General features: G+C 36.6%; 2 protein-coding genes across 5 annotated transcripts in view; one reads left to right on the top strand and one right to left on the bottom strand.

The window, feature by feature from the left end:
* asb2 (ankyrin repeat and SOCS box containing 2) overlaps positions 1–3,952 on the top strand; it is a 30,100-nt gene extending 26,148 nt beyond the window's left edge. For all 3 annotated transcript variants that reach the window (XM_004917072.4, XM_012969479.3, XM_002933230.5), the window contains one exon: positions 77–3,952. In XM_004917072.4, the coding sequence (XP_004917129.1) occupies positions 77–219 (143 nt within the window). In that variant the 3' untranslated portion in view covers positions 220–3,952. The remainder of the gene's footprint in view (positions 1–76) is intronic.
* fam181a (family with sequence similarity 181 member A) lies at positions 1,958–5,777 on the bottom strand. Of its 2 annotated transcripts, none has more exons than XM_004917075.4 (2): positions 5,616–5,777; positions 1,958–5,469 (listed from the first exon to the last, which is right to left on the bottom strand). In XM_004917075.4, exon 2 carries the CDS (start codon positions 5,396–5,398, stop codon positions 4,553–4,555), a length of 846 nt encoding a protein of 281 aa, XP_004917132.1. In that variant the 5' UTR covers positions 5,399–5,469; positions 5,616–5,777; the 3' UTR covers positions 1,958–4,552. The 2 variants fall into 2 exon arrangements, with proteins under 2 accessions (XP_004917132.1, XP_004917133.1); XM_004917076.4 differs by having other exon boundaries at positions 1,958–5,466.
* Positions 5,778–18,005: the final 12,228 nt, after the last annotated feature.

Genomic DNA, 18,005 nt, shown 5'->3' with positions numbered 1-18,005 from the left:
ATCTACATATGCTTTTCTCTATATTTCTTCAATGGACAAGCAGGCACTCATAGCATGTTTCTCTTTTGTCTTGCAGAGCTTCCTCGGTCTCTGTCTCACCTGTGTCGGTTGAAAGTCCGAAGCTTGATTGGAAGAAACCGCATCAAATTGGTCGACACATTGCCTCTTCCATGCAGAATGATCCGCTATCTAACCTATGATACATCTAGTGAGTGTTAGACTAAGTTGGTGACCACAAAAGATTGTACTAATAATAGCACAAGTGACAGTTGGATGGTGGACTTGTGCCACAAAGACAATGAAGCAGCGCACTGGACCCGTGTTCTTAGGAGTATTTAACTTGAATGAGAAATCAGATGTTCATATTGAAGCCACTTGCACCAATGGACTGCAAGAGAGAAAATGCTTGAAATGGGATAAGATGTAAAGCAATGCTAGGGTAGGAGGGGAATCTCTGTGACCTTCTTTTGTTAAAGGTTTTGTTAAAGGTTTTTTAGAAGTGGGGTGTGTCAGACATATTAGTACCTAATACATGATTTAGTGCTTTAACGTAAATTATGTAGCAGAGTAAATATTTGAAATTCTATTTTCAAGTCCTGGTCTACAATTGAAGGGCAGGGGTGGGGAGCCAGTGCAAAGTGTTTCGCTCTGTCAGTGCCCATACAGAACTAAACTAGGATGTTTTGCTCTAAGGACATAAACTTTTCAGAACTATATGTCTTTAGGCAAAGTATTCCAACTGACCCTGTAGTTACAGATAAAAAATATAGAGAAAATGTAACTGTAACTTCTTATTTTTCCAATTTGCTTTTAACTACTGTATATTTTCAAAATTGCAAAGGCACTCACACACAAATTAGCCTGCCTCACTTCTAGCACCACTTCTTATAGAATCTATTAAATTTATATTTGCTTTTCTGTAGAAATGTTGTTAATTTGCAAACTGTTGCCTAATCTGTAAAAGAAACCCCAGTCTAGGTCTCAGTGATTTCCACTTTATCATGAAAAATGAGAGTGCAGCGTCTTTATTATGCACAACTAAGCCAGACACCCAGCTTAGTTCTGCATAATAAAGACATAGCCTGGACACAATGCTTATTGCAGTGCTTGCTTCACAAAGCATTTTAGAATAGAGTTCCACTCACCACTGCAGCTTGGCTAAATATCCAGTGATCCTTCAACCTTAAAAAAAATGTTAGTTTAGTACAGGCCCCTGCTCTCTGAATTGCTGGGAGCGTCATAGTATCCCCAAATGGAGCAGAAGGTCAATTTACTCAAAAATACCAAACAGTTCACATTCAAACCACATAATTATGTTACAGACTTTTGCAACCCTATAAATATGCATTCAGATTACAGTATATCTGCATTTTGGCATAATCTATTCTGAAGAACTGCTCCCTTTTTGGGTAATACACAGGAAAACTGTGACATTTGGATTAAAACAGCAAAGAATATGTTGTGCAGTAATACTGCAGTACTCCTCCTAAAAGTGTAGAGCAAAAAAAATAATGTTTTTGTTGGTTATAGTTGCAATATGCATGCCATTCTGGCATACAGGTATATTGTATATAGATTATTCTTAAATTTAACTTTATAGCCACATAAGAGTTAGGATAATCCTTGTTTTGACTATCTAGCACTGTAAACATTAGCTCCAGTTATAAGTACAGTTCTGTTATTTTACATCTCTTAGCATGGTCACAGAGTGTGGTGTTATGGCACGCGACAACATTAAGCTATCAGCTTAAGTAACTAGCTATAAGCCAATAGCTATAAACTGTAGGTAAATAGAACTTTTTTAGCACAGATCTGTGGCGATCAGTTCTGTTATTTTTAATGTACGTGTAATATAAACAGCAATGCATTTATTATTAATTAAATTATTCATTAGAATGTTTCTTTCAGTCCCTACCACCACATCAAGGCAACATGGGCACAAAACAATGGCAGCAAATTCAAATTTATGTGTGTGGTTTATTAACAGTTAAATTGTTAGTCTTTGGCACATGACAGACATTGTTCATAATTCCACTTAACATTCTTGTTTCCTTCTCAGTCATCTCCTATAAAATGCCTTAATTTGGTACAGGGGCCCCTACATTGGGAGTTTATTGTGCTATTAATTCTGCATGTAGGCTGTTGATGGTCCCTTGCTGGGTCACATGATTAGCTCCTGCTAATTCCACTGCTGTCTCAGAAGTCATATATACTTATATTGAGCCATAAGTACAGTTTTCTCAGAAATAATTTTTACATGAATACTTACAACAATATCCTATAAACAGATTTCAGAAAGACGTTTTGTTTAAAGAAATAACACTTTTCTGTGTTTTCATGAGAAAATCTAAAATATTTTAGGGCTGCTTCATCCAACTTAAGTTTTTGAGCCAGTTCTGTTTTGACTATTATCTATTGGGGCACTTTAATTTAATGTGAGCCATGCTATACAGATTTATTTGTAAATTTATTTATTCTCTTCTGGAAACTTGAACACCACAAATACAGGCAGTTCTGGTCCAAAAACATGCATGAACCTCAGACAGTAAACCACCTATACCGGCATTGTCAATCAGTTCAGTTTTTCAGAACAACTGCTGGATGATCAGTTACTTAAGGTACATTTACTTAATGTAATTGGATTTTTTTCTGCAGTTTTTACACAAAAGCTAATCTAAGGATTACAGTTGTATTATTAATTTTTGTATGAGGTATATGGTGATTGTCAACCCTAAAATGTATGTGACATTGGGGAATACAGTATGATCTTGAAGAAATGTTGGTGAGCAACCTGCAGTGTAAACTGCTTGCAAAGCTTTGGACCTATTTATTGCAGTGTACAGTGCTTCTGATATGCAGTATATAAGAACAGATTTCCAGAGGGTAAATCACTGATAAAGCTGTTCCCATTTGTTCCCTGAAGCAGTGTTTTCAGTGTACAGCTGACAGATACAATATATATAATACAGTGTTACAGAGTTATAGCAGTTAATGTTGCTAAACAGCATTTCACCAGTATAGTAATAATAGTGAGCTAAATAGCACATCTACTGTACAGTGCAGTGTTTCATACAATAAATCAATAGTGGTTCTAATTTATTACAGAAGTGCCATGGTACAGTGCACTCAGGCAGTGTTACAAGAGGAGAAACTTTGTGTTAAGAAGAGCAAACTGTCCAATTTTTTTAATTGTAAAAGTTGCAACTACTGATTACTGTATTTTTAGTATATAAAAATGTGCAATTTATTTGTTTTGCCACGAGCACTTTTTGTTTGTGTGTTTGTAATATATTATTGGGTTTTTTCTAACAGTTTGCTTTTATATTGTTTGTTTACAACTGTGAAATTGAATAAATGTTTACAAGGTGAGACATCTGTCAAATTCTTGGATTGGATCCTGCCATGAAAACAAAATAAAACAGTAGCACAAGCTCAGGCAAACACAGAACTGTTCCAGAATTATATAAACTGTCTTTATCGCACTGGTGCAATTTAGCAGCTATCTTAGTGATTCAGCCCCACATCTGACATGGACTGTTCACAGCAGTGCAGGATTGAATGCACTGAATATGGGGTAATTAGGAAAAGTTAGCTGAGCATAAAAAACACAGTTACTTTAAATTATCTAATTTTATAAAACACAACAGGAAAGACTTCAAGACCTTAACACAAACAGTTTAGGGAGGAGTGGTGGTAGGGATAAGTCATATAGCAACATTGAAATATGCCAGGAGGCTACCATAGTTCAGGAGGGAAGTAATTTTTTAGTAAAATAACACAGGCAAGTACTTTTTATATGGTAGGCTCTAATACAATAAAGCAACTCATGCAAGGATTCAATGTTGTCCTCCTAACAAAGTCTTTTTACACATATTCTTGCAAAATTCACAATTTATTTGTTTATTTAAAAAGGAATATTTTACTTCTATAAATTAAAAATATTTCAAAACAATCCTGGTCTTGGTTTATACAATGACATTGCAGAAGAAAATACTGTATGCTATTTGCTATTTGAAGAAATGTTATTTAGCCAAATTCAGAAGTTCTAAATAATAAATAAAAATCTACAAAACCATGTTAACAGCCTAAACAAATATCGTTTTGAAAACATTTCCAAAAAAAATGAATAATTTTTGTAGCTTTTTATACTTACATGTAAACAATGCACGCTTACAAACTTTACAAATCCTGGCAATTAAATTATAGTTGCAGATTTATCAGTTTTCACTGTACCCATATAAAGTTCGTATTATTTGCTCAGTTAACATATCCAGAAAACAAATTCTTTATACATTTTATAGATGAACTGCATGTGCCCAAATGATTCTATTTTTAAGCCACCAAATTTTGGGATAGAAGGACAAATGATCTTTGCAGCTTAAGTTCCTTTTATTGATAGATAAAAGACTTGTTTAGTTGTATAATGTTATCCTCCCGCCCTTCGGTTTATCAGGTTGTAGATTTGATTTCCCAGATCACCACAAGATATTGTATGCTGTTGCTGTATGCTAATATGGCAATAAAACAACTGCATTGTCATGAAAGGTTGGCACTAAATGTATCCAAAAACATTAAACAGGGAGCTGTGCACAGCTGGTTTTGTAGGAATTGGTTTTAGGACCACATGTCTATAAATCCTTTGGCCTGATTCTTTACAGAGGTGCTGAAGTTCTAAAGTAGGCACGGTGCTTTTACTCCACAGGGCTAAAGCAGTGAATGGGTTAGAAGACAGTTCTCCAGGATAGTGCTGGTACATGGCTTGTCCATGGTACTGAAATGGACAGCAGCTACAAGCATTCACCAGCTCTGTAAGTGAAGCCACAGAGGGCAATTTTCCAGACTCCTTGTCCTCAGAAGGGTAGAAAGAGGAAGAGCTATGGCTTTCATGGATCGCCAAGTTTTTGCCTCTCTTGGTTTCATAAAGAGGTAGTAAGGTATCAGTACTCTCCTTAAATATATCAGGTCTAGAAGGACAGTGCAGTTCAAGAAGACTGGAAGAAGGTCTAGGTTCCTCCCAGAATGATGCAGGCAGGTGCCTCTTTCGCATGGGCACCTGATCGGGTCTTCCAGCCTCAGAACTATTCTCTTGAGTGAAAGTGTCCTTAATAATGCTTTCCTCTGTTTCTAATGCATGCATAGATTTTTCACTCAGTCCATTGTTAAGGCTTGTGGTGTTTTGTCTGTCCAGCAGACCTTTGCGCAGGTCCACACTTTTGCTTGGGGTACATCGTGGCAATCTGGAATATTTCTGGGAAAATCTTTTCAACTGCTTCTGTAAATATTTTCTGTGGTCCACAGACCTCCGACAAGGGGCAGATTTATCCAAAGCCGCTTTAATATCACAAGATGCTAAGTTCACAAAATTTAAAAGTGTCTTCACTTCACTGTCAGATGCCATGATATTTAAAAAAACAGATTTCCATACAAAGTCAATGCAGGCTATTCCATTAGACAGTATTATCCAACCTGCTGAAAAAATGGAATTTTAAAAAAGCAATGTAAATGAAACAAAATCATATATCATATACTTCATCCTATATGATGTGCAACATTCATTTTAAAATACTTTACTTGCAGCATGGAGGCTATCTATAATACATTTAGAGTTAACATACCCCAACATATCCATCCACTCTTCCTTATTTCTGATTATTCTGTACATGACCTTTACATCCCAAGAATACAACTTCACTGTAATCCAGATCAGAACTAATCTTGTTATACTACAAACCTGCAAGGGTGCAAGTGGAGATTCCTGTGTTTAGGAGAAAAGTGAATGAATATAAACTACTGCTAGTTAGGAATCACTTAGCCCAATCAGAATCCATTTTGCAAATACAAAGCAGTCCAATCAGGGAGCAGACTCTCTGTTCCCACATTCTTTTCACTTACAAATTATCACCATGGGGACACCTACAAAAAGACATGCAACAGATACCATCATTTCTTTGCTTTCTTACCATGTCCCATTTCCCTCCTTCTTCACCTCCCCACAATAAAACATGATATGCTCATGATAAGTGAAGATAGGTAGACACCCTTTTTATCTTTAAAATAAGCGAATCTGTCTGGGAGGCTAGAGGTAACCATGCTTGAGTGGCACAGGACAATACCAGCATTACTGCACAGCCAAGCCCACTTTTAACTGGTCAGGGTTTTCTTTTCCTCTTTTCTCCTCATTTTGGATGAAGGGGTGATGTCAGAAAGGTAAGAAAGAAACAAATCTCTAAAGAGATGTGCAGATATCCATGGAAAGGAAGCTTGAGAGCTCAAGAATCTTGTCTTTATGTTTGCCCCCTCAATTGAGCCACACAAAAGCTGAATTACCCATTCAAACCTCATGGACAAAAGGATTGAGTTGGATAGCACTCTTGCATTTGTAGTCAAACAGTTAGAGACTTAAATCGAGTCGTCATGAAGGAAAAAGACTTAGACAAAGCCCATAGAATTGCCATCAGCAAACATTTTCCTGTGCCATATTAGTGGGTCTCCATGGTATCCCAAGACCTATGGACAATAGCACAGGCTTGCACACTCGACTACTGTCACCTTGCCAACGCTGGCAATGAGAAGAGACAGGACAATCCCCTTAACCCTACAAATGCTGCCTGGCTTCTATACTGAGCCCACATGTGCATATTGGAACGTTTTAAGCAAGGAAAGAGTTATCAAAGTAGCAATGTATATTTTGGACAAAATGAGGAGGGAAAGGAAAATGCAAATGAAATGTCTTCTTTCACTGATTTCATTTGTTCGGGCTAGAAGGATGTCCTAGCCGGTCACAACAATTGAACAGAATTGATTTTGCCTATACTCTCATTGTACGCTGTATTCTTGTAAGTCCTGCAGCCAGAAAACTGTTTCAGAACTGTAACCGCAGAAGCAAAGTGTATTCCAGTATATTCACTTAGCAGTACGACAAAAGTATTTCCTGTTATTTCTGTTCAAATATTTTAGAGAATTTAAAAGTTCCTTACAGCATAAGTATGTTTAGACTGCACAAAGCGAACCTTTAAGTGTCAGATACAGCATTTTATTTTTATTTTTTACCCAGACTAAAATGGTACTGGAGTATATACAGTATATACATAAATATATATTTGTGAATATTACAGTATGATTACACATATATGTGTGAAAGAATAATTATATATCTTTGAATAATTTTTATGATAGCTTAAAAGCTACATCAAATATCAAACAACTATGGGCCTAATTTACAAAGACATATGCAAATACTAGGTACGAAAATGTATGCATGTTTAACTGTACTAAAAAGCCATACACAAAGCAGTTGCAACTAAGTTTCCTAGCACTAATGTGACTGTTGCACTTGTTAATGTGAATAAGGTGCAGGACATAAAACAGAGAGGTGCAAGGGAGCCCCATACAGCTTAAATGATAATAACATACAGGACTCCCTTTGTGCACTGTGTCCAAATGTGCTACCTTATTGCACCTCTGAAATTGGGTGAAATGCACTATATTGTCTACGGAGACCCACTGGCTAATTTTCTTTCAGATATGGGTCGGGCAGGCCAATCACAGACTCAAGCTAAATCTGGAGGAATCAAACGCCAGCTTTTATAATCACATGTATAGCCAGCTCAAGGATGGGTGTAATTTTCTTTGCAGCATTGGCTGCTCCTTGACACCTTTTGTGACCATGTGAGCATTCAGCAAGTAAGGTAAAAAAAAAGGCAACTGGGTTAAAAAGGTGAAATAATGGGTTTAAGGGCAGCCAATAATAATGCATTAACTTAGGCCATGGTTTTCAGATAAAAGGCTGGTTTATTAAGCATCAGTACTTTGTACCACAAGTCATATTTACCAAGCTCTTTTTCAAGCTGGAGTGAACTGAAAAGAACTTGTTGGCATTGGTAATCCTCACATGAACTTGCTGTGGGGATTAATGCTTTGAAAGAGCATTCTATGGAACAGAATGGTGTTCAAATGCTTTTTTCCAAACTGCTATGATAAATGTGGTTATGTGGCATACTTAACTGTCAGGAATAATTCCCTCACAGTCAGGAAAGTGATTTGTGGCTAAGAAGAAATTCTTCAGGAATCCTAAATACAAATATTACTTTAAGTACCAAAAATGATTAAACATATGCACAGACAAAATGGGCATAGAAAAATGTAGTGCAATTTTGCCATTCATCATCATGTAGCATTTTGAAGTTGCACCCAACTTCATATAATGCAAGTATAGCAGGTTGCTCTATCTGTCAAGAGCTTCTATGGCTTTTAATTAGAGATTGACAACTTCCATGTTATTCCAAGTGATTAGTACCAGTCCTGCGTGTGGGCTGCTTCTTCCTGCTCCAAACAGCTCTCCAGAGGGTTTTCTACCCTTTCAGCAGGTGCAGATTCTGACTGTGACTACAGTTATGCTAATTGTATGTCTGCCAATGACAGGAATGGAAGTCCAGGTCTGTGCAAGGTCAGACTATGGCTGGAGTGCACAAGCTCCTCTCATTCCCCATTGTTCCCTTGCTTTCTGTCCATGTTCATCACAGTGCACATTTGAAAGAAACAATTAACAAAAGAGCTTACCACCCCTCAAGCTTTTTGGTGAATTTTGATGAATGCAGATAAGTGTATCTTACAGACAGCACAATTCTTTCTCCTCAGCATATATCTGTCCAGCAGTGATGCAACAAAGAGGGCTCAAAATCTATGTAATTGGCACAATGGAGCCATTTGGAATTCATTACAATTAAGTTGTACGATGAAGGGAAGTTTGGAAGTTTTGCAGCTCATTATTCCCAGAATGAATATTATAACTAATATAATTTCTGTCATATTATGTGGCCTATTAAAGAATCTTACCAAACTTGGATATATCAATATATCAGAATATACAGTACAGTGTACTTTATATACAAAAAATGACTCGGAATTCCAAAAAGTTTTTCACATGCAGTTAAAATATATTAAGTAACATAGCCCAAAATCAGCAATATATATATCAGTAATCATTGCCCTTTTACATCTTTTCCCTTAAACCTTCATTTCGTGATGGTCTGTGTGCTCCCTCAGAGATCACCTGACAGGAAGTAATGCAGCTCTATCTATACAGGAAGAAGCGTGGTAGTAAAAGGCAGAGCTCTGTCCATTAGTTGGCTCATGTAACCTAACATGTATGGTTTGTTTATGTGCACCGTGAATCTCAGGGGGGCAGCCCTTAGTACTTAAAAATGGTCATTTTCTATTTAGAATTACCCAAAGGCACATACAGGTCTGTTATACAAAATGCTCCATAATATGAATCACCATACTTACAGCTCAGCTTTTTGCATTTTTTTTCTTTTATAAGTTTATTAATAGGATATAGTAAGATATATGCTTTCCATTTTGTCACTGTTAGGCATCTTGTGGTCAGATCTAGATGTACATGAAAGTGAAAGTCACTATTTGTAAGTTGGTTTGGTTTGTGAAGTAAGAAGGCTAGCCAGGGGTTTTGTTCAAGTTAGTGGCCAATGTCTCAGTGATGAGTGAGAATAAATCATCCCATAATTGTTTAACTATTAGTCAGGTCGACCACATGTGTATCTCATCAGTGGATATTCTACATCCTTTTGGGCACTGGTCAGTGGAATGAAACCACTTATGTAGCTTATTAGGAGCAAGATACCAATCATAGTTTACTTTGTATGCATTTTCTTTTAATCATGGTTTTATAGATGATTACTTCATGTGCATATGAATATGTCTCCATTCCTCCTCATCCAGGGTTTCATTTAGGGGCAGATTTATTAAAATGGGAAATTAGAGCTTACCACAAAAACATTTACCCAGTTTCTATTCATTCCTAGGGGATTTTTAGAAACATATTTATCCAGTGGTGAACTCTTTTTTTCCATTGATAAATATGCTTCTAAAAATCCCATAGAAATGAATAGAAAGTGGGTGAGTTTAGTTTTGGCTTGTTTATAGCCTGCTTGTAGTAGACCTGTATACAGTATACTGATTTTTTTCTTTACGTAAAGAATTGACACAAAGGTGCTCAAAGATTGAGGTTCCTGGTGGTTATTGCATTTTATAGATAACCTGTCAGCACAAACAATGCCATGGCATATATTTAATGATGTTCATTATATTTGTCAGGGCAAGGAAACACCTGCAAAATAAGTTTCCTTTGCACAGTTTACTCCCTGTTATTGCTTGGTTACAGTGAAACTGTGGTGTTAAGAGCCTAGTATAGTTGTTTTTTTTTGAGGTAGTGGAAAGTTTATTTACAGTGGAGTTACACAGAACGATACAAAATTATTTAAAGAATGAAGTTTGGGCATGCACTATGGTTTAAAGGAGGGGGTCACAAAAGTAGACTAGATGCAGATACAAATTTCTGAAAAACCTAGGGATTATGGTAATGTCATATAAAATGTTTACTACCACCTTACTGTCAGCTACACTACAGTTAACAAACCCTTTATAAAATATGCCACACTGCAATGTAGAATTATAAAAAGAAAACTACGTTCAAAAAAGTTCCTAGCAAAATCTTTAAAAATTCTCCCCATGGATTCTTCTTGCTAACTGGATGTCCTTGGCCATAATTGTTAATCTCTTGGCATGAATGGCACACAGGTTGGTATCTTCAAAGGGACCAACCAGGTAAACCTCACTTGCTTCCTGAAGAGCACCAATAGCTGCACTCTGGAACCTCAAATCAGTCTTGGAGTTTTCAGATCAACAGCTCAGTAGACTTCAGATTTCTCTCAGGGTGACAGTGCCAGGCCTGTATCTGTGTGGCTTCTTCACATCACCTGCAGAAGGGGCCTTTCCACAAGTGGATTTATGGGCAGTCTGCTTTGTTCAAGCCATTACTTCTTGTTATTTTACTCCCAGAAGCACAACCCAAACAGTCAAATGAGTAGACAAACTAACATTGAACATCTTTATTCTGAGCAAGGCAAAGAGAAGGCTGTTATGGAAAGCAAGGAAACAATAACTCTAGAAACCAATGTTTTCCAGACAATTGAAAAGATGGTCAGTGTAATTAGTAAATGGAGACAATGGGTCTGTTGTTCAGAATGGTGACATGACAAGTTCAAGTCATGGATGCTAGTATATATACACAGTCCTCAACCACCAGCTTTTTGTTTGTGTTAGAACAGATTAATGGTTTATTCTATAACTGTGCAGTATGCCAACACTGTAGGGCTAACCCCATCTGACTTTGCAACCAAGTGAGATCTTACAGTACTAACCTGTGTTTGTATATTATGATACCTAAACTAGTCTTGCATGCAGGTGTCTCATGTAAACAGAAATTACTAAGGAATAAATACAAATTAGGACATAATTTCTTCCCCTTCATTAATATCCTAACTGAAGATATTCAAATATTAAATATGTACATTTAAGAACTTGCAGGGTTTCAACAATATTTCTAGAGCATAGAGACACAAACTATCATCACAATTATACAACATACAGTAGAATTTTCATGGGATCCATTTCCCGTCCAAAAATTTGAGCACATGCAGGTTTAAAGCCCATTCCAATCATTAGAATCATTAGGGATGTTCTGCATGTAAGGAGAAAGGGGTACTGGGGCTTATCATGACTGGGCTGTAGCATGCAACCACTGTATGTATTGCCCTGTGGGTTAATCTTTGGACAACATGCAAATATAAACCTGACTGGCAATGGTTGAGTAACTTGGCCCAAAAAGATTTTTAAGTAACATTTGAAATAGATACGGCATCACATATGCCATCTTTTTTATAGACTGTAATGCAAGGGAATGACTTTTAAACTAAACAGATACCAGAACTGCCGTCATATATATAGTGGTATATATCCAAGTGAAATGGCCGATTCTTAGTGAAATGCCCATTTTGTAAAAAAACACATAAAAAGTGCTTTGAATGACTATTTCAGTGAAAATTCAAATATTTCCCAGTTATCACAAAAACAATTGTAAGCAGGTTACTGCATACAATATAGATAAATTAGCCGATCCAGTTAAAAAGCAGCTAAACTAAATGAAACAACAGATCACAGGCCGTTAAGCTACTGCAGGGCAAGAGACGCATAGCTTAGGTGCTTACATCTCATATGTGGATGGTTTACCTATAAGCACAATATCCAAACAAGAAGAAAGGAAGTCCTACTATTAGAGGATTAGCAAAAAAAAAAAAAAAAAGTTATTTTAAACTTACTTGAGCAAATCTAAGCAGAACCCTGGCTGACAGAATATGGAACACTGTTCCCTTTCTACTTTTTAGATCGCTTGCTGTCTTTTTTAGAAGTTACCATTTGATTAATCTTTTCCAGAATTTTCACAATGTTTGTATTTAGAAGGATAGTTTCTGTAACATCCTCTCTCCAGCAAGGCAACTCATTCATGCTCTCCCAGCATTGTTACTTGAATAAGAAAGGCATCCAGTGCCTGGGAAGGTTGTTAGGGGATAGGAGATGGGAGCGCAGGAGATAGGTATTTGTGGGAAGGTTCCTGCCATTCAGGCAGATGGTGGAATGAGTTACTTGAATAGCCAGTGTCAGTCTCACAGAGAGAACTTTACAATTCAGGACTGTGCCGGTCTTGTGTGATGAATGTCGTTCTGAAGCAGGCTGCAAGCACAATGCAGCTGGCAAGTTAACCCTACAACTTCTGGGTGACACAGAGCAGCAGTTTATTACATTGGTCATTTAATAATAATAAAAGTACACACAAAGCCTGTTTACTAGAAAGGATGACTATAAACTTGCTCATATTGTAACATAACTTTTACACAGTCAGGTAGGTTAAAGGATCAATAATCAGACTTGCAGAGATTAACAGTCAAGTAAAAAACTAGGAGGCTAATTCCTATACAATAAAGCATTTTGTTGTCCTGTTTAACAAGTAATACCGTACAATTCATTCAAGGGCTATGTGGTGTATATATGAGCTAAGGCTTGAATTGGAAAGGTGTGCTAATTACCAAATCCATGTGCCTATGACAAGAACATGGAGAACAAGAACAGACAGAGTGGAAAGAAAAAGATTACAAAGAAAATCTGAGTTTGATTTATTATATTTTACTATTATTAATTCAGTGCAACTGAAGCAAATGTAATCGTTCACATGGTCAATATTAGCAATACAATGATAGAGGAGACAGAAAATCATATTCAGTTTTAATATGCCAGTACTCTATACCAATATATTTCTACACATACAAATCTGACCTTTTTAACCTTCACGATGGGACTGCAGTAATAAATTACCACCTACATCAAGACCAACCCATGTTTTTTCTCTGCTATATGAGAAATACCACCTCATACAACATTCAGCTTTTCCTGAATCATATGCATGCTTTTGATATAGTGACTGACTAAAAATACATTTTGTTGGGCTGTATCAATGTTCTATCCTGTTTACCTATTGTCGTCTACACAGACAAAGATTTTCTCAGATTTTTAAACTTGCGAAGAATGATTGGATCTGTACGCTTATAACTAAATTTATACTTGACATAAAGACAAATCTTCAAGGTTATCAATTATTCTGAGCCAAACTGGCATTTGCTCTGAATATCCTATTTATATATATAATGTAAACCAAGTAATTTATGCATAGTTTCCATTGAATTTTAGACTACTTTCCATTTCCAGAGATCCTGGTGAAAGCATTATGGAAAAATTCTGTTTGGCCATGATCAAAGTGCAGAAACAGATACAAATTTTTATATTTAGAAGCTAGAAGTTACTTTATCTTTGCTTCTCAGTGCTTTTGTGAAGAAAGTCCATGTGAAAGTTTATGTGACTTTGAGATGCTAAGTGTTTGGATTGCTGATTGCCCTGCACATTAAATTAGAGAGATATATTGTTCTGTCACATTAAATTATTTTGTAAGATCTAGAAACTGCTGATGTGGAGGGATTAAAAGGGTCTCTTTACAAAAGGGAGCAACTATTTGACTTCCATACAGGCAAGTGCATAGGATTGTACCTGAGAATGGAAGGCAACTTGGGGTGACAAATTGCATTGTGGGCTCAAAACATGGAGCTTTCCTCCATATGTAGTAAAAATTACTAATTTGCCCAGTAGCAGTAATCCATATGATAATAAAAAATGAATAATGTTTCAGAACTCTGGTTTCTTTAACAAACACAAATGGCAATATACTGAGCATGATTTAAATAAAGCATGCATTGTAATGTCCCAAACAGCATACACAAAACATGTTAAGTTTTTATCTTTAAATAAAACACTTTTGAATTTTATCCACTGTCCTGGAGTTCGACAAGTGCATGCTGTTTTGTGCTGTATGCAGCCCTAAGCATACAACTTTTTATACATACTGTACATGCAACATAATAGTCCTGTAAGCTGCCTGGCATTTGCATGCACTTACATCCCTATGCAGGCAAAGACATGTACTGTAGGTAGCCCTGCATACACAGTTATCAATCAGATAATAGCATCATGGCCATAAATTCTTATAATTAGAAAGGCGGATGTCCCTCCAGTATGGACATCCACTATATACATTAAGCAAGAATTGATTTTGATTAATTACCTGCCTCAAGATTCACCTACCTAAGTTGAACACGTTGATGAATTCAGTTTGTATCAGCCTAATGATCTTTGACATCAACATGGATGGATGTAGCTTTTATGTTGTCTGACTGCTTGTGATGCAGTCTTCTCAGCTATACATACTGATGTGTAACCCCATGATCCCACTCTCATTTGTATAAAACACTTTGGTTTTTAAACTCAAACCTGTCTTTAACTTAGCTTTAAGGCTACCTGTATTAAAAGGGGAGCAAGTGCTGGAGCTACGTTACAGTAAACATACATTAAAACAGGGATCCCCCACCCTTTTTACTTGTAAGCCACATTCAGATGTATAAAGTGTTGGTGAGCCACACAAGTTCTTTGGGGATGCCAAATAAGGGCTGTGGTTGGCTATTTGGTAGCCCCATGTGGGCCGCTGGCCTGCAGGAGGCTCTGCTTGGAGTAAAACTGTGTCTCTTTGCTTCAAAAACTTGCCTCCAAGCCAGAAATATAAAAATGGGCACCTACTTTAAGGCCACTGGGAGCAACATCAAAGGGGGTGGTGAGCAACATGTTGCTCACAAGCCACTGGTTAGGGATCACTGCATTAAAACATGTAAGTTGTTTGTAATTGTAAATTAAATCACTACTTGTTTCTCCTTTTCTTTTCTCTGCCTCTGACACAAACAATGTGGCTGAAGTTCTCCTTCAGTACTTGTTTCTTCTTTTCTGTGCTGCTGACACTTCAAACAATGTAGTAGTAGTGAGTTCTCCTCTAGGTTTGTTTAATTAGCTTGCTTCTGTTACATTGTATCAGGAGTCAGAACAGCCTGATAGATACTAGATTCAGTATCAATTACATTTAAAGACACACTGAAAACCAGTGAACATTTTTAAGTATCGTATATTTGAAAGTCGCTTCAAATAAAAAAAAGTCCTTCCATAGTACTTTACCATGGAGTTGAAATCCAGCTTACTGCCATAGATCTTTGCCATTGTATTACATATTTAACATCAGATGGACAGAAAGCGTTTAGTTCTAACAGTTTACCCATGTACAATATAAATGTGAGGCTACTGTGATCACTTAAGAGAAAGGGTAGAGATAAGATCAGTATTACACTCCCTAACAAATAGTAAGCAAACTCCAGGCATAACTAAAGAGTTCTGCCCCCCTTGACATATGTGCAAGAGCACTAAGGAGCACAAGAATGCAATTTTTGGTGTTTAATGCTTGCCTCAAAATAGTTAAGATTTACTATTCAAAGTTGAGATTCATGAGGTCACCTCCATAACTTGCAGTTATTTTCAGTAAAGGATGATTGTACCATGTTTTATTGTAATTCTTCTTCAATGACAAAACTAAGTAAACAATTTTGCCCATATAATTTTATATCAAACCAAGTAGAATACCTCTGCTAATAAATAGGATTGGGGTCATCCCTGGTTAGTTGTTCACATTGACCTGTTAGCATATTAGGCTTGTTCATTGTTTAAGTGAAGTAGCTGAGATGTAAGGAAAGTTTAATGGACTGAGAAATTCCCATTTATCAAATGTATTTGCTGTCAGTGTACAAAAAATTCTCATGACTGCAAACAGTTACTGGTTACCAAAAGAAATTTGGTTTAATGAAAGAGATTGTTTAAAAAAAAAAAAAAAAAAATCTTCCTGTTAGGGATCATACAAAATTCAGTCAAATGAAAGGCTTATTTTCTTGGAAATTATTGTTTAGGGTTAAAGAATATATAAACATTCAAAATGTAATGTAAAATTGCTCAGGGTGCCCTAAGGACTTTTGCAATTTAAATTATTATTATCATTTTTTTTTTCATTTCAAAAATATTTAGCTGTTTATAAACTGCTCATATTATGAATTTCATAACAGCACCACCTGCTGGTCAATTCTTCTGACTGTACAGTCAAGGAGAACATGTTCAGAAGGTAAACAGTGTTCTGATGTTGCTCTGCTTAGGAGAGAGATAAGAAAACCCAGATGGCCTTTCTCACTGCTAAGATCAGGTGAGAAATATCAGTGTTTCTTAATTTTTCATGAAACTGCTTAGCATGCCTAAGCCATAGCATTAACTATTATAAATAAGGTGCAAAGTGCACTGTTATAGGCACAACGATGCTCTAAGCAACTATTTACTGTATATACTCGAGTATAAGCCTAGTTTTTCAGCACCCAAAATGTGCTGAAAAAGTCACCCTCGGCTTATACTCGAGTCGGGTGCCATGTGTCCCTCCAGACTAGCACCCTCTGTCCTTTGTGTGCAAATTAGGCCACCCTCAACCAGACCCACCAGTGCCTGTTGTTTTTGTTGACCCTCTTCTCCACTTACAGAGCTAGTTTACTGTTTTTCTTTGAAATAAATATTTAAAAACATATACCCCACGGTAAGTGTCAGGGCCCATTAGCACTCACATGCAAATGCTTTTGTTTTAGCTAAATAGCACACAAGAGAAAATCTTTTAAAAGAATGCCCACAATGATGCCCATGTACTTTGAGCACAATTACAAGTGGGATGGAGTTTATGCACCAGTATTAATACATAGCTGGCATCTAGCAGCAGGTACATTGTTTTACTGCAAACACAGAGGCACTGGAATTATGCAAAAAGCGGTCCACTACAGGGACATGGTTAATTGTAAATATATTTTTGCATTTGGAAATCGCCAAATGTTAGAAATGAAGCCTATAATTCCACGTCCTGTAGCTTTTATACATACACTCTGAACATTCTTGTACTGAAAGATACTTTGACTGTCCTCCTTGATGCAAGGTTAACCGTGTACCACTTGAGCATAGCCTTACATAGCCCAACATTCATAAATATCCCTTACTGTACTACTGGCTGTGATCAATATAAAAAACAGCCTATATATTGTTATTAATAAACTGAGTAATAATTACTTCACAGATATATCAGCATCGCTTTACTTATCTTGGGGGTTTACAATGTTTTTCAAATACATTTATTGAGGAAGAGGAAATGAGGGTAGCAGCTATATTCTGTCCATAAACATAGGAGCATGGGAAAAGTGCCTTTATGTTTGACCTTAACATACTGTTACTACTGCTATATGCCTCAGATAATGCAAACAAATCCCCCTGCACCTCCTAATATGTGTGATAGAAATAAAATGTATGTACTATTACAATTAAACATTGTTTTATACTTTCTAAAATGTATTAGTGTAATTATATTTTACACATATTGTTGCATTATTTTATGTAGGGCTGGCTGAATGCATTCTTAGTACAAGAAATGCAGCTGCTGCTGCAGAACTGCTAAAAGGAACTTAATAAGCTTAAATAAGCATTTCCTAAAATAATGTGCTTTGGCCTTACTCCAACTTAAGCTCACTGTGTGTGGAGTCCCACATACCCCTCCCATGTGCTTTGGTGCGACATGCTACGTCACCTAGAAGTAGAAATTATTAGACATAAGGATTGAGAAAATACATTTCAGCTGTTCTCTGTTTATTCATTTATTT

This window comes from Xenopus tropicalis, chromosome 8, assembly GCF_000004195.4.
Source record: "Xenopus tropicalis strain Nigerian chromosome 8, UCB_Xtro_10.0, whole genome shotgun sequence".
In the NCBI taxonomy this organism is placed as follows: domain Eukaryota; kingdom Metazoa; phylum Chordata; class Amphibia; order Anura; family Pipidae; genus Xenopus; species Xenopus tropicalis.
The sequence above is the reverse complement of the archived record's forward strand: the minus strand, read 5'-3'. Positions and strand labels throughout refer to the sequence as shown.